We start from the raw sequence: 25,531 nt of genomic DNA, 5'->3' as shown, positions 1-25,531 counted from the left end.
ATGTAGTCAGGACAGGGTTGATGGAAGAGGTGGAAGGCAGGTTGTGTTCTGGAAGGCCAAGTAGGACCTCATGTATTAAAGAAGAACCTTTCCAGGCAGATGGAATAGCATAAAGAGAAAAGTGAAGAAACCACGTAGCTGGATCCATGAATTCAGAACAGCTGGGATACTCACCTTGAGGTTTTTCATTGAAAATTTCACTATTTCTATGTTTAACTTCTCCATAACCTCTACACATAGCATTTTAAAACCCTTTACTGGTAATACTCTTTTGAGAAAAATGTATAATCTCCTGGTCTCACTTTAAATTCTAATCATGAGAAATCCTTAAACCGAAACTGAGAACATTCTACAAAATACCTAGCCAGTTACTCTTCAAAGTGCAAAAGTCATGAAAGACTGAGAAAGTATCACAAGGCCATAAAAAAACAAGGACAGATTATAGGAGACAGAGGAGGCATTAATAACTGTAATACACAAACCTAGAACAGAAAAGGGGCATTAATGGCACAGTGGGGAAAAAAAGCAAATAAATCTGGTAGTTGACAGCACCATTTCAATCTTTAATTCCTGGATTTGTTATAGTACTGTGGCCCTATAAGATGACTCACACCAGGAGAAGCTGAATGCCTTTTGATACCCAAGAGCTCCACTATAATTTTGAACCTTTCCTCAATATCTAAAATTGGTCCTAAAAGTCGGGTTATAAAATCAAAGAAAAAGAACATGGTCCAATATAACCAAATAGTTTGATAGAAAGTTCACTGGGGAAAATGCTCCATTACCCATCAAATGTAGTGTAATTCACAGTTACTCTGCCAGACATGTGAAGTCATAAAAATTAGAACAGGAAGTAAAGTGTGAAATGTGTTGGAGGTCTGGATTAATAATAAAAAAAAAAACAACAGTACAAAGAAAGTAATTATTTTAACATAATTATTTTAACAATAGTAACATATTATATCCAAAAACACATGAAGAAACAAAGCTCACTCTGGGTTATAAATGCACTGTGAACCATGACTCCCTACACTCTGGCTGTTGCTCCCACATCTGCTCTGCATCTTGACAGCCTTCAAGAGAAAGGGGTTTCTGTATGACCCGCTCACCTTCAGCCTCAGCCTGGTGAGCACCACTCACTGACCATGGCCACCTTTTAATACCTCAGCAACCAGGATAGTTGGAGTGATTCAAGGACATATGGATGGAGAAAGAAAGGGACTGAGAGCTAAGGTCTGTGTAGAAGGCTGCAGCCAACCCCCACATGTCAAGACTGCAGTAAAAAGAGGCAGAGCTGGAACATCAAAAACAGTGAAGAGGAGGAGGAGGAGGTGGAGGAGGTGGGCTGGGGTTGTGGCTCAAGTGGTAGAATCCTTGCTTAGCACACATGAGGCACTGGGTTCGATCCTCAGCACCACATAAAAATAAAGATATTGTGTCCACCTAAATCTGAAAAATATTTAAAAAACAAAACAGTGAGGAGAAAACTCACCACTCCAGTGGGGTAGAAGTGAAGGAGAGAGTTGCAGACCAGGTGGGAGCTGGAAAGGCAGACGTAGTCGCTCAAATGAAAGAAGCAGACAAGAGGAATAGCAAAGAATACTCTGAATGAAAACATCACCAATTCCAGCCCTCAGTGAAGCCTAAAACTCGGCCCTTAGTGGTTACACATCTTTCCGCACCTTGGGATTGTCGATAATTGGGGTGACAATAAGATCCGAGTCTGTGTAGATTAGTGCTCTCATCTGGGATTCCAGGGCCTCCTGGCTCAGGTGTCCATTTGTCACCTGAAATAAGAACAAAAATTACTCTTTGTTTCTATGACTGATAAAAGGCTTAGGAGACCTAAAAAGATGCTGAGGAAGACATCATTGTGAAAGGTCTTTGGTATCAATGGATCTTAATTGCTATTCGTAGCACTGTCACAGTTTCAATCAATCTTCACAAAAGTCCTGAACTGTGTGTATCATTATTTTCATTTATAGATGGAGAACACAAGGCTTGGGTTTGTTCATGTCAGGGAATCCTTGCCACCAAGACTGGTTAGGACTAGGAGATAGACCTCCTATAGTGGGATATTGTAAAAACTGAGGCAGCGAACTGGTTTTGATTACTAGCATGGCTTTATCTTTCACAAAATGCTAATTATTTGTCTTATGAATATTCAATATGAAACTAAAATTGTAGTTTGGTAGCAAATCAGTACTTCAGCCCAAAGTGTTAAACACCAATATATTTAAAAACCTAAAGTAGAGTTGATAAATAAGGAAAATGGATAAGCAGATATTCACCATCAGTTCCTCTGAGGTGTTTCTTTGTGCTCTACTTAACTAGAACTCTTATTCCTAGTGTTATGACTTAGTATATAACATCAGGGGAAAAAGAAGATCTAGGCATTATGAACTTCAACTGAAACAAGGACTAACAAACTGAATAAAACAGAAAACCCAATCAGTGAGGAAAGAAGTTATCTAAAACTAAGGGACATAGATAAAGAAACAGCTTATCAAGTTTCTAGAAACCAAGATGGGCCTTGACAACTTTAGACAAAAGATATATAAAAACACATGAAGAATAAAGAAACATGAACTTTCAAGACAGATGGAGATTGACTGACATGGGCACTTGTTAATTATGGAATCTTAAAACCTTGTTTTATCTTATATTAAAACTATAAACCTTCCAGGACTGTGAAGAATAAGTGTAGAGCATTTATAACAATGCCTGACACTGCTCAAAAGAGAACATTTGTTCTTTTTTAAAATCACACCAGCTTTAGCAGAGAAGGGGCTGGAGGAAGGCAAGGAAGACCTGGGGAGATCAGTTAGGAGATTAGTTATAGTAAAAGCCTGATGGAGAGGATGGTGTCCTGGGAGCCTGGGGAGCAGGAAAGGAGTGGAGTCACTACCAGAGCCAAGGGATGGGCATCCCTGATGATGGCCACTTGTAGGAACTGCTAATAAGTAACTAGTCCACAGAGCAAAGAGGCTGGTACTTGAAAAAAATGGGACTAAGTTATCATTATATGTAGATGCTGTAACTGAACAGTCAGGGAGCCAAAATCAACTGAAGAATTACTAGAAATAATATAAAAGTTGTTAGGTAGATCAATTAGAACATTTATATGTAAAAATTAATCTATAGGTAAACTGAATATATGCACAATGTTATTACTAAGTGATCAATAACTTTAATGAGATCAAAATCATTGTATGATTTTGAAAATACACTGTTCCTTTGAAAATACACATGTGTATAAAACTGAAATTACAAATGCTTATTACTCTGGGTAATGAAATTTTATGTGATTTTTCTCTTTGTTCTGACATTTTTCAAGTTTTCTATAACTTTTAACTGAATAAAAAGTATCACTTAAAAAATCATAAAACAAATAGTTATACAATTATTGCTTGAATATTCAATAAAATGATGATTCTCTACAATAACCATCTGCCACTTCAACCAAAAAAACATTATTCCATTATTTCTGGAAGAGAGTCCAGAAATAAATCTATACACGTGCTGTCAACTTATCTCCCAAAAGATGTCAACACAAGAAAAGAATCTTTCAACTAAGTGGTGGTGACATCCAAACACAAAACAGTAAAGCTGGACTCCCCCCCCCACACACACACCTCCTGACATAAGAAAATTAACTCAATGGATCAAAGACCTGTATGTAAAAAAGTTATTAGAAGACAGCATAAGCACAACCTCTCTGACCCTGGAGGCGGCAATGGTTTCTTAGATGTGCTGTCTAAAGCACAAGCAATAAATACACAAAAAAGACTAACTGGACTACTCAAAACTAAAAACTTTTGTGCTTCAAAGATACCATCAAGAAAGTGAAAAGACAATCTACAGAATGGGAGAAAAAGTTTACAAATCACACATCTAGAATATGTCAACAATTACAACTCAATAATAAAGATAAATAATATAAATGATCAAAGGATTGGAATACACATTTCTCTTAAGAAGATAGATGAGTGGGCAATGACCACATGAAAAGATTCTCATCACTATCAAAAATACACAAGTCAGATCACGAGGGGCTGTGCCCCAAAGGGAGTGAAAAGAGCTCAAGAAAACAAAGTTAAGTGTGCTGATCAGGAGTGGACCTCTGATCTTAAAACTAAGAAGAGACGTGAAATACAGGGCCCCTAATTTTCCAGAGAAGGAAAAAGGACAATTTAGCCAAAGTCCCAGAAGTTCAAAATTTTGGCTTCTAGTTGCATTCCGTCCTGATCCTCCTATTTGGCAAAATCAGAAGGAGCTTATGGCACTGTGTCCAGGTGGTGGAACCAGTGGGAGGGATGAAATCAAGAAAGATCTGCAGCCTCCCGGGCTCAGTGACGCATGCCCTTAATCCCAGCAATTTAGGAGGCTGAAGCAGGAAACTGCAAATTAGAGGCCAGACTCAAAAATATAAACAGGGCCACCCCTGGTTTCAATCCTTAGTATAAATAAAATGAAAAAAAAAAAAAGACACAAATCAAAACTACAATGATACGGAATTTCACACCTACTGGGATTATTATAATCAAAAAGAAACAGCATAGCATTAGTCACAATAGCCAGAAGGTGGAATCACTCAAGTGTCCATTAACAAATGAAGACTAAGTAAAATGTGGTAAATACATACAAGGGAATATTACCCTTAAAAGGGAATGAAATTCTGGCTCATGCTATAACATGGATGAAGCCTGAAGGCAGAGATTTGGGGGTTCAGTGGATAGAATTTGAGATAATGAAAACATTGTAGAGATGGATGGTGAGGATGATTGTACAAAAATTTGAAAATAATGCCATTTAACTGCACTTAGACATAATTAAAATAGTAAAATAAATGTAATGTATATTTTTATAACTTTTTTCATAGTACTGTGGGTTGAACTGAGGGCCTTGAGCATTCTAGGTAAGCACTCCATCATTGAACTACATTCCCAGCCCCTACCACTTTTTTTTTTTTTTTTAAAGAAACAACAGATGTTGCTGAGGATATGTAAAAATTGGAAACCTAATACACTGCTTTTGAGACTGTAAAATGGTCCAACAGTACTCTTGAAAGTCAGTTTGAAAGTTCCTCAAAAAGTTAAAACAAGGTGTTTCTATGACATAGCAATTACACTCCTCAGTATATACCCAAAAGAAATGAAAATATACACCCTCACAAAAACTGTACACAAATGTTTAGATGCATTTTTTTAATCTTTTATACATATTGTTGTTGATGGACCTTTATTTTATTCTATTTATTTATATGCAGTGCTCAGAATCGAACCCAGTACCTCACACATGTTAGGCAAGCGTTCTTTCACTGAGCCACAACCTCAGCCTGCTAAAAATGCACTTTTATTATAGCCAAATGATAGAAACAATTCAAGTGTATATTAAAGTGGTGAATGGGGGGAAAAAAGATGTGATATATACAATAGAATTTTTTTTGAGAATTAAAGGGAATATAGTACTCATATATATATTACAACTTGGACAGATCTGGGAAATACCCTATTAATAAGTGAGGGGAAAAAATAGTCATAAAAGACCACATATTGTATGATTCCATTTATATGAAATGCCAGAATAATAAATTTATTTTTTTTTTAAAGAGAGAGTGAGAGAGGGGAGAGAGAGAGAGAGAGAGAGAGAGAGAGAGAGAGAGAGAGAGAGAGAGAATTTTTTTTTTAATATTTATTTCTTAGTTCTCGGCGGACACAACATCTTTGTTGGTATGTGGTGCTGAGGATCGAACCCGGGCCGCACACACGCTGGGCGAGCGCGCCACCGCTTGAGCCACATCCCCAGCCCCAGAATAATAAATTTAGAAAAAAGGTACATAAGTGATGTCCTAGGATAAGAGGGGAAGAAGTGGGGGAGGATTGCTACAGGATTTCTTCATGGGATGATGAAACAGTTCTTAAAATTCACTGGGGTAATGGTTGAATAACTACGAATACGCTTAAAGACCCTGATTTGTACACTTGACATGGGTTACTTTTATCCCAGGTCAATTTTATCTCAATAAAGCTGCTACCAAGGGTGGTCCCTGCCTGTAAACCCAGCAATCAGGAAGGCTGAGGCAGGAGGATCCCAAGTTCACAGCCATCCTGGGAAATCTGCAAGACCTTGTTTCAAAATAAAAATGGCTGGGGATATAGGTCCTGGTAGAGCACCCTTAGTTCAATCCTCACTACCACCCCCGACACATGCACACACAAAGCCATTACCAGAACAACTACTAAAAAGCAACAAAATGGGATATTTCCTTTAGAGTAGCTACTAGAAAAAAAAAAAATGGTCACAGAAAATAACTATTATAAACCTTGCAATTATGAACACAGTTCAAATATCAATTGCAATTATTTTTCTGAGCTTCTATATCTTATATAGAAAAGATTCTGTCACTGCTTACCTTGGTCAAAGGAGAGGTCTTCTGGGGTGAGTTGTGAGTCATATCCTCACCAGGACTCAATCCCACTGCAGTGCTAGTTCTTGGAGTAGGACGAGAACTGGAAAATACACACAATTCAACATTATTCAGATTTCACAAAATTTATCTGCTGCTTAGTATTTTCTGGCCGGGGCGGGGGGAGGGGACGCACATACCATGAAAACTGGTAGAACGTGATGGTTACATATGATCTCACCAAAATTTTAAACTCTAATTTGTGTTTATATGCTATAATTTTTGTAACTGTTAAAGCAATTTCTGGATAATTTATTATTTCTTTCATTTGCAGCTTCTGTGCTATAGCTTTTTGTTGTTTTTTTTTAAGCTAGAAACTTCAAAACATTCATTTTATAATTTTTTAAATGTCTGCCAGTATTGGCAGGATTAACATAATAAGTCAAAGATTCTACAAAAGATGGAAAATATTTAGCTGTATTTCAATAAAGGGCCCCTATATTCAATTCCCGGTATCACCAAAAAAAAAAAATAGCTTGACTTCTGAAAATTTAAATTCATTTTTATTTGAAGTTAAAATACAAAATGAAAAGGCTTTGATCTTACAAATAGGAAAAGCGGTTTTTAAAATTCATAGCAAAATCTAGATTCCTGGCCATCACTTATCTACAACCTTGAAAATGGAGAGTGAAAAGTAGAATCTGGAATTAAGATCCGTGTTCTTCATTTCTGTGTAACATGGTTTGCCAGCAGGGCAGCGAGTGCTTTAAGGAAACTTATCTCTCACTGATCCCTTGTTTTGGGACTTCACATACCTAAGAAGAAATATGGATTCATTCAATTGACCCCCAACAGTATTCTTCGGCCGCAACTCAGTTGGATTTTCTAAAACAGAAAAACAAGGTATCATCCAAAAGGAATAAAAGTATCATAAGTAGAGAACAGAGAGATTTGAAAAGAAAGCTAAGACTGAAATTAGGAAAACAGAATCCAAAGCAATATGAATGTGCTGGAATGAAAGCTCACCAAGTCTGAAAGATTGGCTTAGCCGTTGGCTACCCTTCTGCCCCTTCGCTTGTCCATTCTGAGGGCTCTGCAAAAACTCCTTGGAATCTTGTGGTTCTGAACACTCCATCACATTTCTGCCAATCAAGAGGAGAAAAATCAACACAAACTTATTCAAACTCTACAGTTTTATGTGTAGAGCACAAGGTTGAAAAAAAGTAATTAAATTACGCATGACATTTGGAAAGTCATAGATAGAAAAAGCAATATTTTTCACCAGGTAGTTAAAATGAACACTTTCTATATACAAAGTGTTGTACCCAGATGTCTATAACCCTTTCCCTAAAAAAATGAATGGTAGCAAGCAGACTAAGATAACACTAAAGCAGTAACTAAACCCAACAATGAATTTCCCACTATTTTTCCTTTTCAGTTGCCTGGCCTGGTCTTGAAGGCAGCAAGGTACAAAGAAAAGCCCTCTATTTCTGTTCCAAGGAACGGAAAAGGGAATTCCTAAGAAGGCAGCAGAGGAAATCCCCTCTTGTTTTTTCTATTTTCCCCTTGTATCCTACCCAGCCTCCAGGTAATCCTGCAACAGCTTATTGGGGACAAAAGCAGATGCTGGCCAGTGCCTGAAACTCTAAAAAAGGGGAACCCTTTTCTCTGATTGGAAAGCTAGGACCCCAAGAAAATGTGGCAAATCCCTCTTACTCTGCTTCCTCCCTCCCACCTCTTAAATCCAAAGACATCCAGCAAGACATAAAAACTACAATATACCATGACTAAGGGGTCTACTCTGGAAGGTTAAGACTGGCTGGATATTTGAAGACCAACTAATCTAATCCATCAGAGCAAGAGCTTCAAAAAAAAAAAAAAAGCCATACGATCATATGAAATTACACAGAAAAAGCAGTTGATTACATTTAAACTGAAAAAGGGCAATTTTAAAAACCTCCAGCTAACATCATACCTGTCAAGGAAAAGACCAAATGCTTTCGCCCTAACCCCAGAAACCAGCCAAGGATTTCCACTTTCATCATTCCTGATTTAATATCTCACAGGAAAAGTTCTAGCAAATGCAATAAGGTATGAAAATCCAAAAGGAAGAAATAAAACTACCACTATTTGCAGAGGACATGATTGGCTATATAAGAAATTTGTAATTAACATAAAAATCGTTCATTGGTTGATTAACAAACTTTTCTAAATAGATGAAAATAAACAAAATTGATGAAAAGAAACACTACACATTTAACAGTAAGTTACATTAATTCATTTCTTCAAGTCAGATCTAAATATTCATCCAATAAACAAAAAAGGATGCTAAGATACAGCAGAAAATTAACAGTAGCTATTATTATACTCTATTTTTCAGTGTTTTCATTTTTCAGTCTCTCATTTTTCCCTCTACAACTCTCGGGGTAAAGTAATAACTCCACTCATTTCAGAAATGATGAACTAAGGATCAGAGGTGTCCTGGACTTGCTGACACTAACAAAGACCAGAGCCCACTCTGCTGATGCACCTTTCTTCTTTTCTATAATGCCAACTCTGTGCCAGATTATAAGCAAATGGAAGGTGGAAGCTGTAACTCAAAGTTCTGTGGCTCCAGAGAGCCTAATACAATAATGAGAACATAGTTGATGCCCACTGGATCACAGAAATTCAAGTTTGGGAGAAATTGTAAATAGAATTCTCACTTCTCTGCACAGTACACTAAATCTGCCAAGATTAAAAATAAGCAGACAATCCTTCACCAGCAAATGAGCTGGGGATGGGGGAAGCTAGTCAAGTAAGACTTTCTCCCTATTCAGCTACTTTTCACACATTGCTCTTCTCCAAACACCTCAATTGCTAAGTGTCCGAGGCTAAGAGGATTTTATAATAAACATGAAGTACATTAGGCAGGATGAGCTAGGTGATGCAATGGTTATATCCAAACACCAAATCTGGGTGGCTTAGAATCTCACTACTTTGCATCTCATGTGCAGTCATTGAAGGTTGGCAGGAATGCCAAGTGTATCACTATTACTCAAGAGCCAGGCTGACAGAAACTTCATGTTGACGTTTTCCTTCCAGATTACACCAGCAGAAAGAAGAAAAGCGGCCAATCACACATTGTTCTTGAAGTTTCTATACAGAAGTAACATCACTTCTACTCATGTCAGCCAAATCAAGTCATATGACCACACCTAACTTAAAAGGGGAAATGGCTTTCTACCATGTACTTGGAAGGCAGGAAGCCAGGTATGTTTGGCGAGCAGGACTGATAACCACTATAGTACATCACTAATTGAAATAAAAAATAAAACTGGTCAGAAAATGAGCAAAGTCAAGAACACAAAAATATGACTAAACTCATTAAGCAACCCTGAATTATACAAATGCTCTATTTTCTCTATGAAAGCACAGAAATTCAGGTCACTGATATTGCATCATTAGAATAGTAAGGGGCACATATGTTCAATAACTACACTCCAAGCACAAAAAATAAGTTTACACTACCTGAAGCTGAAACCCTCCATGTTGGATTCCTGGTCTTCTCTAGTGAAAGCATTCTTCCAAAATGAATGCTGCAGTAGTCCTGTCCAAGTTAATCTTGATAAAACAAATATTAAAGTTCCATTTTAGCATGATGTACCATAGAGAATTCCCAGGGCATTTCCCAATTATATATAACAGATTTTATAATTTGTAAACATCATACAAATGTACCTTTGAAATTGCTTTACAGTTTACCGTTTCATTTCAGAACTCAATTAACCTCTTATACAACAAAGTCAGAAGAAATATTTCAGAAGCTTTAAATAGTACATAATGAAACTAGGAATTACAAGTCTCAGGTTTCACATTACATTGAGCTGGATGAAAATATTTCAGGTGTCCCAACCAGTCTAGAAAGAGTCAATCAATTTGCGATTTTAAAGTAAGTATGTCAGATATCCATCTATAATTCTGTCACCCATTATATCCCAAGAAAAACAAGATTAATTTAGTTACCCTGCTATTTGGGACATTTCAGTCAGGGAACTTAACCTTTCCTATTCAGAAATAGGAATATCTGTTTCTTAACTATATACAGTCACACCCCTAATTAGGAGTCAAAATCATATCTAGCTTGTTCACTTACACTAAAGTGACTTTAGGCTTATCTAAAACCCAGATCCAATTTTAAAGAATCAAATGTTACTACTGATTTAAACTCACTAGATTGAGAAAAGTTAAGCCTGACTGAAAATTAAAAAATAATTTTTTAAATTTTCATATTTTTCAAAATATCTATTTAAATAAAATCACTGATTAAAAGTAAAACAAAAATATTAAAAGAATTTGCAACTACATATAATGATATCCTTTTACACAAAGGGTTCTTTTTTAAAATATTTATTTTTTATTTGTAGTTGGACACAATACCTTTGTTTTATTTATTTATTTTTATGTGGTGCTGAGGATCAAACCCAGGGCATCGCACATGCTAGGCAAGCACTCTACCACTGAGCCACAAACCCAGCCCCACGCAAAGGGTACTTATAATTTACTAGATAAATAAAAATGGTCAATAAAGTAAAATTGATTTTTTATCCATAAGATTAGCAAACACCTAAAAAATTAAGCAAGCCTACTGTAGATGAAGGTGGTAGGCAAGGAGCCTGCTAATATACTGTTGCTGGCAGCGTAAATGTAGCAAGTGTACCAAACTTCTAATGCTCCCAGCCTGAGCAATCCTGCTTTGAGAAGTTTATACAAAGATCTTTGCTCAAGTGGACACCCTCAAAAAACCCAGAGCGATATCTAGTCCAGTTATTATAATATTCTAAATCAAGAAGCACTCTAAATGTCTATTTTTATTATATATTGTGGGGAGCCATTCTGACACGTGATTGGGTGACTCCCGTTAAGGGTCTGAGGCGCTCTGGCTCTGTCGGAGCTTTCCCGACCCTTTCCTGATGAGAGAGCCCATCCGTGTGGGGGTGTGCGTGACCACTGACCCCGGAGACCCAATCACTGGCCCTGACCTTGGAGTGCAGCCCCCCCTCAACCTTCATTGGATGGAATTCTCCCCTGAATCTCTTGTCCCCCAAATAAAAGGCTACTCTCTCTCCTGCTAGCCCAGAGTAATCCTCGCTGCCCTGCTGGGCGGCTGGAGGCGGGAACCAGGGAGGCGAGCCGTCTCGGACCTAGCAATGTAAAATAAGGTACTGGTTTGTGTGTTTTATTTTGATCTCTTCTAACTAACTTAATGCCTAGAACCTCATTAATGAAACCACTGCGCAGGCCGCGTGGTAGAATATATTATTGTACCTACATTCTTCAGCCACTTTAAATGACTAAGCAGATATATATATCTATTAATTTGGGAAAAAGATTCCATAATATACCATGAGAGAAAATAGTTGGTTATGGAGTAGTATTAAGTAAAAACAGTATACAAGAAAAATTATATAATATAAATGTAAGCATTTGCAGATATACTATCCTAAGTATAGCTGTCCCCCAGTGTCTTTGGGGGATTGGTTCTGGGATCATCCCACCAACATACCCCAAAAATGCAAGGATACTCAAATTTCTTATTATGAAATGACATATTTGCATACCACCTACACACATCCCCTTCTACACTTTAAATCATCTCTAGATTACTTATCATACCAAACATAATATAAATGCCATGTACATAGAGTTAGTTATACTGTATTATTTAGGAGCTACTCACAAAAACAAGGTCTATACATGATTATTACACAATTTTTTCCCCCAGTACTAAGGATTGAACCCAGGGTGCTCAACCCCAGGGTGCTCAACCCCAGGGTGCTCAACCCCAGGGTGCTCAACCACTGAGCCACATCCACAGCCCTTTGTTATATTTTATTTAGAGTTGTTTAGGGCCTCCCTAAGTTGTTAAGTCTGGCTTTGAACTTGCAATCGTCCTGCCTCAGCCTCCATGCTTGGGATTACAGGCATGTGCCACCGTGCCTGGCTAATATATATTTTAAAATTAATATTTTCAATTTGCATTTGATTGGATTTATAGACACAGAACCTACAGATACAGAGCACTGAGCATAAATCTCTATATTTATATATTTATATCCTATCAAAAAATGCCTGAGGGCTGGAGCTGTGGCTCAGTGGTAGAGCACTTGCCTCGCACGTGCAAGGCCCTGGGTTCGATCCTCAGCATCACATAAAAATAAATTTTTAAAAATAAAGGTACAATTAAAAAAAAAAAAACTGCCTGAAAAGTTAGCCACCAAAATAACACCAATCCTGAAGTATTCTAATAAGCAAAAGAGGTTTAGTCCTACAGCTTATAGAAGAATTTGCTTCTCCTTCTACAGTGTTTTTCATACATTTGATAAAAATAGGGAATTATTTTACATGCTATACTAAACATTCCCCATTTTATACCCAGAAAGAGAACGCCCAAATACTTAACTAAACCCTCTCCCTAACTCCCACCTATCAAGTGGCAGAACCAGAAAAGCAGTTGCTCTTGGGCTGGTGATGTAGCTCAGTGGTACAGCACTTACCTAGCACACACAAGGCCCTGGGTTCCCTGGGCTCCATGCTCCCATACACATTTTCAAACTAAGGAGACTCCCCAGCCTCTCTGACCTAGTACTATAACAATTTCTAACTACTTAACCATCACTGAAACTCCAAAAATTCACCATATACCTATTATCCTTTTCAGTGCTATCTTCATTATGATAGGATTATTATAAAAGACATCACATTGAAATGTCACTTTGAATTAACTCTCTCGACAGCATCATTCCTAGTTCTATAGTCTCTAACACTTTCAGCAACATACAATGGAAAGAAGTGTACTCCTTGGGTCTGGGAGTCATAAGAAAATAATGTATCAACTTATCAGGCAATTTTTTTTTTAAACATGATACTGGTGATGGAACACAGGGCCTCCTGCATGCTAGGTAAGCACTCTACCCTGGAGCTACACCCCTACCCTGGCAACTATTTAATTCATGAAAAGAGAAACTGACTAGAAATACCTCATGATTAAAAAACTCTTATAAAGTGAGAAAATGCAATCCAAAGTCAGACTTCTTAAAAACAAAGTAATTTGAATAGTTATTTAAATATTAAAAACAACACTATTTTAAAAGTATGTCAGAAAAAAATATTATACAATCATTCATGTTAAAAACTGTTCATACCTTTTCTGAGGGTCTTTTTGAAGTAACCCATTAAGCAAATTAATAAAGTCTGAAGATGCTTTAGGAAGTGAAGAATCTATAAGCAAATTTCCAAAAAGAAAAAGTGAAAAGTAATGAATACATAACATTTTAAGCCTACATCAGAATATTTAAAGTAATAGTAATTGAAGCCTACAAAGTACTTTTAAGAGAACAATTACAGCCTCCATTTAACGGGGCAGGACAGGGGAGGTGCACAGCACAAAGGTACCGAACTTCTCCTAGATCACACGAAATAATGAATCTCAAAAACTAAGTCTTACCTAACCTTTAAACTTCCTTTTTACCAACAAACAACCTCAATAAAAGTCACCAACCTTACATTGATGCTTCTGCCTTCTGCAATTGGTTAAGCCTTATTCTCAGAAGGTCTCCTACCCTGACCAAACTTGCTTTAAAAATACACTATCATTAAACTACTTGTAATGACTTCTTTATTTTGAAGTTCGTTAACAGGGAAATAATTTACATTGCAAATTTATAAAACCAGCCAATTTCATTAATCTCATAATTTTGTTGTTTTAGTTAGATGGGCATTAAATTATGGACAATTCATCAGTTTATGGTAAAAAGAAATGATCTAAGACAATAGTCAAACACCCCTGAGACAAGGCAATCAATTTAGATGGAACCACTATGCACTGTGGCCCAAGTTTGATGAAGATCACCTAAATAATTAAGCTTGGGCCACTTGTGATAGCGTGACCTGACCCCCTAATACTTTTTCAGATTTCTCTTCCCCACACGAAAACCTATAAGTTATACCAGAAAATACTTATTAAGAAAAATTTGATCTTCTAAAACTATTTTAATTGACTTTTTAAAAAAATGACAGCAGAATGCATTACAATTCTTATTACATGTATACAGCCCAATTTTTCATATCTCTGGTTGTATATAAAGTACGTTGACACAAATTCATGTCTTCATACATGTACTTTGGATAATGACGTCCATCACATTCCACCATCCTTGCTAATCCCCTGCCCCCTTCCTTTCCCTCCCACCCCGAAGGCCGACTCATAGTGGAGTAGGGAAGGGGAGCATGGGAGGAATAGATGAATTCTAGAAAGACTATTTTCAAGGTATCAAGATTTTTATTTTTTCCACCTAGGATAATTCTAGAAATATCAAAAGTATTCTGCATTTCTATTTACTCCATTTATTGCTTCGGAAATTTTTCTTTTAAATATTCAACAAATATTTGTCCAATTCTATATTCAAATGTGTCTTAAGATCAACTTATTTAATAATGTTTTATTTTTCATTTCTTAAAATGAATGGTAGATTGTTATGTCAGTCATTTGTATAATTAAAGTTCCAACATTTTTTAAATACAACGATATCTAATTTTAAAGATTTTTAAAATTTCTCAGGATAGCATTACTATTCATCCAGCTAAGGACAGATAATCATCACCTGATGTGTTCTATAGAAACACAACACAGAAATAATCATATGAGACATGAATACAAATTAAGTAGTACAGTCAAGAAACATGTATGATGATTCTTAAATCTTTAAATCTGTTTTCTTATAAGAGAACAAAATTCATGTTTTTAAATGAAACTTAGTAATACTTTCTTTTCAATTTTAATATCAAAAAAATGGCAAAGAAAAAACTATTAACTTGGGATCACTTGTAAAATACTTTTGAAGTTTATGCATCAGTAAAGCAGACTTGGGGAAAGGTACACTCAGTATAAGGTTAAATTAACTGCACTTTTTTGAAATCTTACCTTTTGGAATAGGTGGTAAAGGATCTTCATATAAAATCTTTTCAATTAATTCTGAAACACTTTCTGAGAAGAATGGAGGTTTTCCTGAAATCACATGAACTTGCAAAATTAAACAGTTTGCTATCACCAATTCTAAACTTATCTCAACTACAAATACTTTAGAAATATACAATTTATAGAGAAAAGCAAGTACTACTCTGTGAATACCTAATACGTACACCAAGCACATGGTATCTTTTTATACTTCTAATTCAAAATTTATTATTCTAACCAACATAAAATCATCACATATAGATCACTACCATGATCCCAGGGTTTCATGGGCTACTCAACAGATCTTAATTCTGTCACAAGGCACCTTTACAAGAATTTCTACTAACAATCAGTTTTTAATAGACACATTTTGATATTCCAGATTACTATCATGATTACCTACATGTCAAAAAATTTCTAAAACCTATATACACCTAAGTATCAAGCAATTCAGCCAAAATGGGTATATACAAAAACAATAAAACCAGCTTTTTGATATCTTATAGATAAAATATTTGCAAACTAGAGAATTAACCTGCTTATTATTTATTTGTTGTGCTCTAACCTTGATTTTATATTAAACCAGAAAGTAATCACCTGAAAACATTTCATAAAGCAGGCAGCCCAAAGACCAGAGATCACTGGTGACAGAGAAGTCAGTACCCCCCATAACCTCTGGTGCTGTATAGATAGGAGATCCTAAAAACAAAGTATAAAGAACAACTCCGTTAGGCATTTGTATTATACCCACTCAACCTGGGAGAGATCTAGTGAGATGTAGAAGACAGGAAGAAAATATACATGAATAAAAACTTCATGTGTATTTCGCCTTTTTAAAATGTTTAATTTTTTTCAGTAGTCTAGGCAGTTTTGTTTGTTTGTTTTTAATTTTTTAGTTATCAGGGCTGGGGTTGTGGCTCAGCGGTAGAGTGCTCGCCTACCATGGGCAAGGCCCTGGGTTCAATCCTCAGCACTACATAAAAATTAACTAATTAAAGATATTGTATCCAACTACAACTAAAAAACTAAATATTGTCTTTAAGTAATAGATGAACACAATACCTTTATATTTTATTTACTTTTATGTGGTGCTCAGGATTGAACCTAGTGCCCCCCTCACACGTGGTAGGCAAGCACTTTACCACTGAGCTACAACTGCAGCCCCATGTTTGTTGAGATTACATTTTGCAAAAGATATAAGATTTTAAAAATTCTCCTAAGTGAGAGGCATGGAACTTTCAGTTTTTATACACACATACTCTTTTTAATAATTTATATAGTCAAAAGAAAAAAAAACCTTCATTATACCATTATAATTTAAAAAGGTTGTTGGACAGCCTCCATAACCCAAAATTCTACTGGCTTAACAATGAAGGTACTTGTTAAAATCCTTGTCCATCACAAGTCAACTGAGGGACTTTGTTCCTCACAGTCAAAAACCCAGGATGATGGAGGCTCCATCTCAATCCATGCATCCTCAGTTATGGAGGCAGGGAAAAAAGAATTAGCAAATTACACACTGGCTCTTAAAATTCCCACCTCCAAGTGATTTGGCTGGCTTCTGCTCAAACCTTGATGGATTTGGCTGGGGAGAAGATACAGTCCTACCACATATCCAGGAGAATGGGAAACATTTGATGAGTGGCACTTACGTGTATAATATATACTTTATACAAGTTTAGCGTTACACAGAAACACCACGATAGAGCCTGAAAGTTCCTTTATTCACTAATGAGAGATGTTACAGGGGTATTCACAATCCCACAAGTCACAGCTGGGCAGTCAGAACCACCACCACCAACAACACCCAGGTGTTGGTAGATATTCTCATCTCTACCTGGTGGATACTCTATCCACTCCACCTCCCAACCCCCAGTGAGAATGTTCTCCCCATGAAATAATCAATTATTCAGAAACAAAATTCTACTCAGGTAAACCTTTCAGCACATTTTACCTCCACGGCTTACTACAGCCGCAACAGCAGCCTTATGTGTTCCTAGGTGTGGTTTCACAGTTCTCCCAAGGAACTTTCTTGGTATGCTGTCACATTTCATACACAAACTCCTTCAACATTATGAAGGACCTACTTGCCCACCTTAGATGCTGAGGAAACAGAGATAAATTGGACCCTTGGGATACCCAGGCACCCTGCACAGCACTTAATAGGTTCTTCATTAATATTTGTTAAATATGAATGACTATGTATCTTTTGCCACTAGAAATATAAGTTCAGTGAGCACCAAGGTTTTTACCTGTTTATTCACATCGTATTCCTAGGACCTAGAACATGTCTAAATGTCAAATTAATAAACATGAAATTATCAAAGACATTAATAAAAGAATATGAACTCCCTACATTCATGATCAAACAGGTAAAATAAATGTGTGTTTGTGTGTGTGTGTAAATTCAATGATAAACTGCATAGAATACTATGAAAGAAAACAACCAATACTTAAATACCTGGTCCAATAAAATCTTAGACAAAGAAAAGAAGTCATCTGGGAAAAAGCTGAAGGCAGAAAAGAACAGGGGGAAATTAAAGGAAAAGGGACATATGGGAGCAACCATCTGATGTGTGCAGGAAAACTGTAAGCATGCTGTTTTAATGGAATGTAAGGCAAAAGGTAGTGAGGTCTGGGGATGTAGCTCAGAGGTAAAGCACTACCCTGGCATGCACAAGGTCCTGGGGTTTGGTCTCCAGCACCGCAACCCCACCCCCCGAGGAAAAAAAAAAAGGGTAGAGAGTCATGGGGGATGGGGTAGTCGAGGTCTTCCAAGAAGCAGACACCAAGTCAAAAATCAACAGTGCAAGGAAAGTATTACAGGAAGCTCCAAGTTAGGGGTAGTTGGTCAGACAGCAGTGTAAAAAGGACCCCCAAGTGAAATACCACACAGTCTGAGAGGGGTTCAAAAAGTCATCAAGAATCCCTGAACCAACACTAGCATCAGACCATCTCACAGAAATAGGCCTGCATTAGTATCCTGCCACGCTGGTTGTGGCTTCTGGGGAGCACTGCCTCAGAACAAAAACAGGCTGTCCATGTCAAAGCCCCTCAAGGAACAGGAGACCTTGGTTAATCATGTACCCTGTAGTTGAAGAATGAGGCACACTTTTAGGGGCATCACAAGAATAGAGAAGCAAATAGGCAGATGATCTGGAAACCCAAACTTTAAACCGTAGGAAGGAGATTCTAAACTTGAAACTCATTTCATCAATCAACTCAAATTCCCAGCTTCTCTCAATCAATCAACACCGATCCAGGGCAGAACTGAGTTAGTCCAGCTCAACATAATCTCCTTCTCCTCTTAAACTGGGCCATTTCATTCATTCACATAACCCTCCAGTTCCTGAAGTTTGGGACCCATGATCAACAGGAAATTAAATCCTAGAAGCTATGACGTTATTCTCAAGGTTACGCAGTGAGGAGTGAGTCAGAATGAGAATCCAGGTGTCCTTTTAGAAGCTCTTTGCAATGCTACCTTTATACAGACCATCCAAAGCTTTCCATTCATCATAACATCTGCTTCACTCCTAACAGATTCTTGATGGTTATACACCGCTGCTGACCAACTGACAACCCCACCACAACACCCAGTCACCTGCATAGGTCAAAAGTCAGGTTATTTCATGTGCCTTGGTCATCACCATACTTAAATTGTAAATTATCAAAAGCTCCAAAGAGAAGTGGTTTTGCTTATTATCAGAGGATGTGAAGGTGAGTTGACTACGACATGGACAGCCCACAAAGGCAAGGACCGATTCTGCCCTGCTGGTGATGAGGGCATTCTCCACTGACATGACCTATCACAAGGACTGTGCTAGCATCACTTCCAGAACTTCTATACTTCACACAGCTCTCTTCAGCTTACTAAAGGGGAATATTTCAAACATACATTCCTGAAATAGCCTTTCTTGGTTTCTATAATAAAATCTTAAATAACTCGGAACTCAATATTCTACTAATATAGCCACAATAGTTATCTTCATAGAGTGCTGGTCATTCTATGGAAAGCTAATTGAGGTTCCTAAAAGCTGCGATGTTGGTGTGAAATTTTTCCTATATAAGACTGGCTCTAATAGTTAAATTTTCTTTGGTTACATTTATGGTGACTACAATTATCCTGCTATTCTCCATACTTTTCCCTCATCTCTCTCATCCCTAGGGCACATGGCTGCCAAGCCCAAGCACCCAACTTAACTGATGGCACAGCAGGTATCATAGAGCTTCAATGGCCCCAGTCTCAGGTACCTTTTCATGGAATTTGAGGAGAGATCTTCACCATTTCTACCAAAAGGTAGAAGAAATAGCACTTCAGGGGCTGGGGATGCAAGTTACTGGCAGAGCACTTGCCTAGTATGCATGAAGCCCTTTGATCTCTCATACTACAAAGAAAAATAAATAGAAATATCACTGCAGCTGTCCCTTAGGTACAGTAATTTTAACACCCCAGCCCCATTTCATTGCCAAAGTAACCTACCAAGAATACACCCCTAGAAATCTGTCCCAAATGGAGAAGATAAGTCACTTAATGATATTGAAGTATACCTACTGACCACAAGTGTGTGCCAGGCACTGTTCTAAAGAGCTGGAAGAGTCCCTTCTCTGTTCTAATGAGTGGCTGGTAACACATCAATTATCACATAGCATTAGAGGCTTCTCACACCTAAAAATATTAGATCCAAAAGGAAATCTGTAATCCATGGACAAAGCTACACCCATGTCCAGGTTTCTTCCAGTAGTTTCTATTTTCAATACGTGATTTGTTTATAACAAAAGACCAACACCATCTCCTAAACACAAACTTTGGGTGGCCCAAGAATTATTATGATCTTTAAGCTCTCCAAGTCCACATACCTTTGACTCTATTTTTCATGCTTTTCTTCAGCATATTTTCCCCACTGTCACCTCCTCCTTCTTCTGCTGCTACCAAGGCAAAGAACTCTTCCAAATTTTCACCTTCCACTTTCGCCAAGCAAAAATTGCTAAACTTCAAAGTGCCAGGCCCTTCCAAGAGTATCTATAAAGATCAAAATACGTTTCTAGAAACAAGTTCAATTTAATTTGCATATCCATTAGTACCTTTTATAATTGCACTACAGACTTTCAGAGTTGGCTTTCTTGCTTCATCACAACTCAAAAATGCTAAAAATTTTTTAAAGAAGCTATTGAAAAATACAACATTTTAATACATTTTAGTAGAATCGTCCATTTTAATAGAATTGGCCATTCTCAGATACCATATAATCACAGGGGAAACCTCAGACTTTTGGTAAATAAAGTACAATGTATATTATATTAAAAAAGTGTCTATTTAATTCATTTTTTTCCATGTTGAACATTTTGAGGTCTTTACATATTCTGGATATTAATATTCTGTAGAAGAATAGCACCAAAGATTTTTCTCCCATTCTGTAGATTTTCAAATCTGGTATTGTGATAGCTCCAGATTGCCTTTTTTGGCTTCGAATTGCTTTGACTGTTCTGGGTCTTACTATTCCGAGTGAATCTTAGGACTGTTTTTTTTTTTTTCCCTAGTTCTGTGAAGAATGTTATTGGTATTTTGATGAAGACTGAATTGAATCTGTATATTGCTTTTGGTGTATGGCCCTTTAATAATATTAATTCTGCCTGTCCATGAGCATGGGAAGATTTCCCACCTTCATGAGTCTTCAATTTCTTGCTTCAGTGTACTATAGTTTTCACTATAGAGGTCTTTCACCTCCTTGATTTATTCCTAGGTTTTTGTTTTTTGTTTTGTTTAAGGCTACTGTGAATGAAATTGTTTTCTTGATTTATCAGCATATTCATTATTGGTATGTAGGAAAGCTATTGATTTTCATATCAATTCTATAAACTGCCACTTGGCTAAATTAGCTCTATCAATCTTCTGGTGGATTTCTTTGAACCTCCTAAGTATAGGATCATATCATCTGCAACAGTGATAATTTCACTCTTTCCTATTTTTATCTCTTCCTTTTCTTGCCCAATTGCCCTACCTAGAATTTCTAGCACCATTTAAAAGTAGTAATAATGAACATCCTTGTATTTTTCCAGATTTTAAAGAAAATGCTTTCAGTTTTTCCTCATTCACTATAAGGTTGGTTTTGGGTTTTATATTTACAGCCTTTGTAATGTTGGAGATTTCCTCTAGCTTTAGTTTAATATTTTTCAGTTCTAGGTGAACACAATATATATTTTTATGTGGTGCTAAGAACCGAACCCAGTGCCTCACACGTGGTAGGCAAGCGCTCTACCTGAGCCACAACCCCAGGCCTACCTCTAGTTTCTTTAATGCTCATTAAAGGCTTTCTCTGCATCTGTTTAGATGACCAATTTCTGTCCTTAATTCTATGTGTGATGAGTTACATTTATTACTTTGTGTATGTTAAACCATCCTTGCATCTCTGGAATAAAACTTGGTTTTGATGTACAATCTTAATATGTTGTACACATTTTGCTAATATTGTATTAAGGATTTTTGCATTTAAGTTAGGGGTATTTGAGTTTTCTTTCCTTGATGTTTCCTTACCTGGTTTTGGTAAGATATACTGGCTTCGTAGAATGAATTTTTTAAGTGTCCCATCCCTATTTAGTGGAATAATATGAGGAACATTGACATTAGTTCTTTAAAAATCTAGAATTCAGCTGAAGATCCATTTGATCCTGGGATTTTCTTTGCTGGAAGGCTTTTCATTACTGCTACTTCATTACTAGTTACTGTTCTGTTTAGGTTTTCTATGTCTTCTCCATTCAATCTTGGCAGGCCACATGTCTAGAAACATCCATGTCTTCTAGATTTCCCAGCTTACTGGAATTTCCAAAATAGTCCATAATGATCCTCCAGATTTCTATTTCATGTGTAATTGTAATTTGGGTCTTCTCTTTCTTTTGGCTAGGTTCAAAAAACCAACTCTTGATTTCATTGATTTATTGTTTTATTCTCTACTTCAGCTCTGATCTTATTTCCTTTTTACAGGTTTTGGAATTGGTTTCTTCTTTTGCAATGGCCTTAAGACGTATCATTAGATTGTTAGTTTGGGCTCTTCTGATTTTCTTATGTAGACACTCATAAGCTGTAAACTTTCCTCTTAAAATTGCCTCCACAGTGTCCCAGAGTTTCTAGTATGTTGTACCTCTATTCTCATTTGGGTCTAAGACTTTAATTCCTGATTCCTTCTATCACCCATTCATAATTCAAAAGAGTATTATTCAATATCCATGTGGTTATCTAGTTTCTGTAGGGTTTTTGGGTGTTGATTTCAAATTTCATTCCATTATTATCTGATAAGATTCAAGGAATTATATCATTTTTTGTATTTGCTAAGAATTGCCTTGTAGCCTAAAATATGATCTATTTTTGGAGCAAGTCACCAAGAAGGAAGTATATTCAGTTGTTGGATGAAACATACCACAGATATCTGTTAAATCCAATTTACACACACACATGCACGCAAAATATACACACACGCATGTAATACACAAGCATCATCCTAAGCCCTCCTGGCTTTTAGAGTTTGTGCTCAGAAACCAGAAATCATTTTTTTTGGCCTGCCTCTATAGCCTATTTCTCTAGAGACTTTTAAAATTCTATCCTTGTCCTATAAGATGTTTTAATTATAATGTGTCAGTTGTTTTTTATTCTTGTACATTTGGGGTTCTAAATGCCTCCTGTATCTAGATGTTCCTTTCATTCAAGATTTCTGAACTTCCAAGATACTCTTACTGTCCAATATTGAATTTTAGGAAATCCCTTTCACCCACCTCACTATGAAGCAGTACTCTCCCTTCTTGAAGTCTGAGCCACAGAGCAACTAGGAATGCAGTTTTCTAATCTACCATCTTGAATCCCCCTATGGTTTAGATCTTAAATATTTCCCAAAAGCTCATGTGTTGAAGCCTTGTTCCCCAGGGCAGCAGTTTTCAGAGGTAGGCCTTTGAGAACTGAGTATATCATAAGGGCTCTGATCTCATGAATGGACCAATCCAATTATGGATTCAGAGTTTAATGTGCTATTGGGAAGTAGTGGAAACTTTAGGAGGTGGGGCCTAGTTTGAGGAAGTAGGTCATTGAAGATGCTCCCTTAGTGTGTATTTTGCACCTAACACCTTCCTCTCACCTTCCTAGCAATCATGAAGTAAGGAGTTTTGCTTTACCACAAGCTTCCCACCAACATTCTGGCTCACCACAGGTCCAGAAACAGTAGAGCCAAATGATCACAGACTGACACCTCTGCAACTGTGAGCCAAAACAAATCCTCCCTCCTTTTGAATTGTTTGGTGTTATGTCATGGCAACAGGTAGTTGACTACTACAGTCTACACTAAACCTGTACAGTTTTTTTGTCATCATTCAATAAATGTAATGTAACAACTATTTACATAGCATAGCACTTATTGTATAAGTAATCTAGAGATTTAAAATACGCAGGAGAATATAAGTTGAAAATACTATGCCATCTTATATAAGGAACTTGATTGAGCATCCTAGGATTTTGGTAACAAAAGGGGGTCCTGAAACTAATTCCCTTGTGGCTATCTAGAAATGACGATACAGTATCTAACAATCTGTACTTATCAACCCTCCGTGACATCTAAGAGACTTGGAAAATCCATCAACCTGAGATGTCTTTTATTCAAGAGGCAATATAATAAAAGGTAAAAAACAGAATTCTGAATTTACAGAACTAGACTTGAGCCCAACACTTACTTGCTATCTGATACCTCATGTGTAAAATGTGAAACACCTAAGTCTTCAGATTACTGTAAGGGTTACAGTAAGGGCTAATAACTATGACTAGCATGTGATAAGTACTCAGGTTTGCTAATATAATTTGTGAATATATTTTTTTTATAAACATGCTGGGAAGTGACATGGTTTCTTCTAGAGTCATTAAGAATATTTCTAGGTGGTTGCAATGGATTGGGTCACGTCTGTTTTTAAAAGTAACTTGAAGTTAACTCATAACTTCTAGTCATAAATACTTACTATAACATGTCTATTAGTCTACAAAAGTGGTTTTTGGACCTCAAGCATCAGAATTCTCTGAGGACTTGTTAAAGTGCAGATTATTAGCCACTCCCCAAAAGTTTGATTCCTAAAGTCCAGGGTAAAGCCCAAGAACCTGCATCTCTAACAAGTCCCAGATAATAATACTGATCTAAGGAACACACTTTTTTTTTTGTTTTGAATATTTATTAATTTATTTTTTAGTTATCGGCAGACACAACATCTTTGTTGGTATGTGGTGCTGAGGATCGAACCCGGGCTGCAAGCATGCCAGGCGAGCGCGCTACCACTTGAGCCACATCCCCAGCCCATAAGGAACACACTTTGAGAACCACTGGCAAACCATAGTATCTTTGTCCTGACTACTAAGTAGATTTTTATTAAAGAATTGTGTAGGATGGCTGTGTTCAAATAAAACTTTATTAACAGACGGGAATCCTGCCCAACCTTTCCCAACTCTTGCTCTAGAGCACCCATTACTTAATAAATCAGCCTGAATTTTAAATAACAGCTGATAAAATTCATTAAACTCCCATTCTCTGATCCAAATACAGCCACTGCCTGGTTTTTCATAGCTATGACCTAAGGAGTTTAACATTTCCAAGTGGATTAAAAAAAAAAAAATCAAAAGAATATTTGACACGTGAAAATTCTATGAAATTCAAATTTCAGAATCCCTAAATAAAGTTACTGAAACACAGCCACACCCATGTATTTGCATGCTGTCTATAGCTGTTTTCAGCACTACAATGACAGTTGGGTGGCTGCAGGCTTGGGGTAAGCATATGAATAATTCAAACTAGAACTTCTTTGCATGTTAAAGTTTCATGAAGTTCTCTTTTCAGGTTTAATTATCTTCTTATACAGATGGCCTACTAAAATAAAATTAAAATGAAATATTCAGCTTTTCACTTCATTAGCATAAAGAAACCTCAGCCTTGTAACATGTGCAATTCCTCCAGACCTATACTTATAAAACAGTAATAGCTGCCATTGATTTTGGACACACACCTGCCAGAAAGCACCCTAGAAGTTTAACCTAGATATAATACATAATCCTTTTTACTACTCTGAAAATATTTATCTACATATCACAAAGAAGGAAACTAAGGCAGAAA

General features: G+C 36.8%; 1 protein-coding gene across 1 annotated transcript in view; it reads right to left on the bottom strand.

Moving 5' to 3' along the window:
• ULK4 (unc-51 like kinase 4) overlaps nucleotides 1–25,531 on the bottom strand; it is a 536,768-nt gene that overhangs the window by 493,224 nt on the left and 18,013 nt on the right. The window contains exons 5-13 of the mRNA XM_081284376.1: nucleotides 20,262–20,424; nucleotides 16,002–16,103; nucleotides 15,372–15,455; nucleotides 13,594–13,669; nucleotides 9,920–10,012; nucleotides 7,436–7,551; nucleotides 7,225–7,294; nucleotides 6,416–6,512; nucleotides 1,683–1,787 (exon numbers count right to left, since the gene is read on the bottom strand). Of these exons, the coding sequence (XP_081140502.1) occupies nucleotides 1,683–1,787; nucleotides 6,416–6,512; nucleotides 7,225–7,294; nucleotides 7,436–7,551; nucleotides 9,920–10,012; nucleotides 13,594–13,669; nucleotides 15,372–15,455; nucleotides 16,002–16,103; nucleotides 20,262–20,424 (906 nt within the window). The remainder of the gene's footprint in view (nucleotides 1–1,682; nucleotides 1,788–6,415; nucleotides 6,513–7,224; nucleotides 7,295–7,435; nucleotides 7,552–9,919; nucleotides 10,013–13,593; nucleotides 13,670–15,371; nucleotides 15,456–16,001; nucleotides 16,104–20,261; nucleotides 20,425–25,531) is intronic.

The sequence above is a fragment of the Spermophilus citellus genome, assembly GCF_964194105.1.
Source record: "Spermophilus citellus genome assembly, chromosome: 3".
NCBI classification, from domain to species: Eukaryota; Metazoa; Chordata; class Mammalia; order Rodentia; family Sciuridae; genus Spermophilus; species Spermophilus citellus.
Note: the sequence above shows the minus strand (reverse complement) of the source record. Positions and strands in the feature narration are given on the sequence as shown.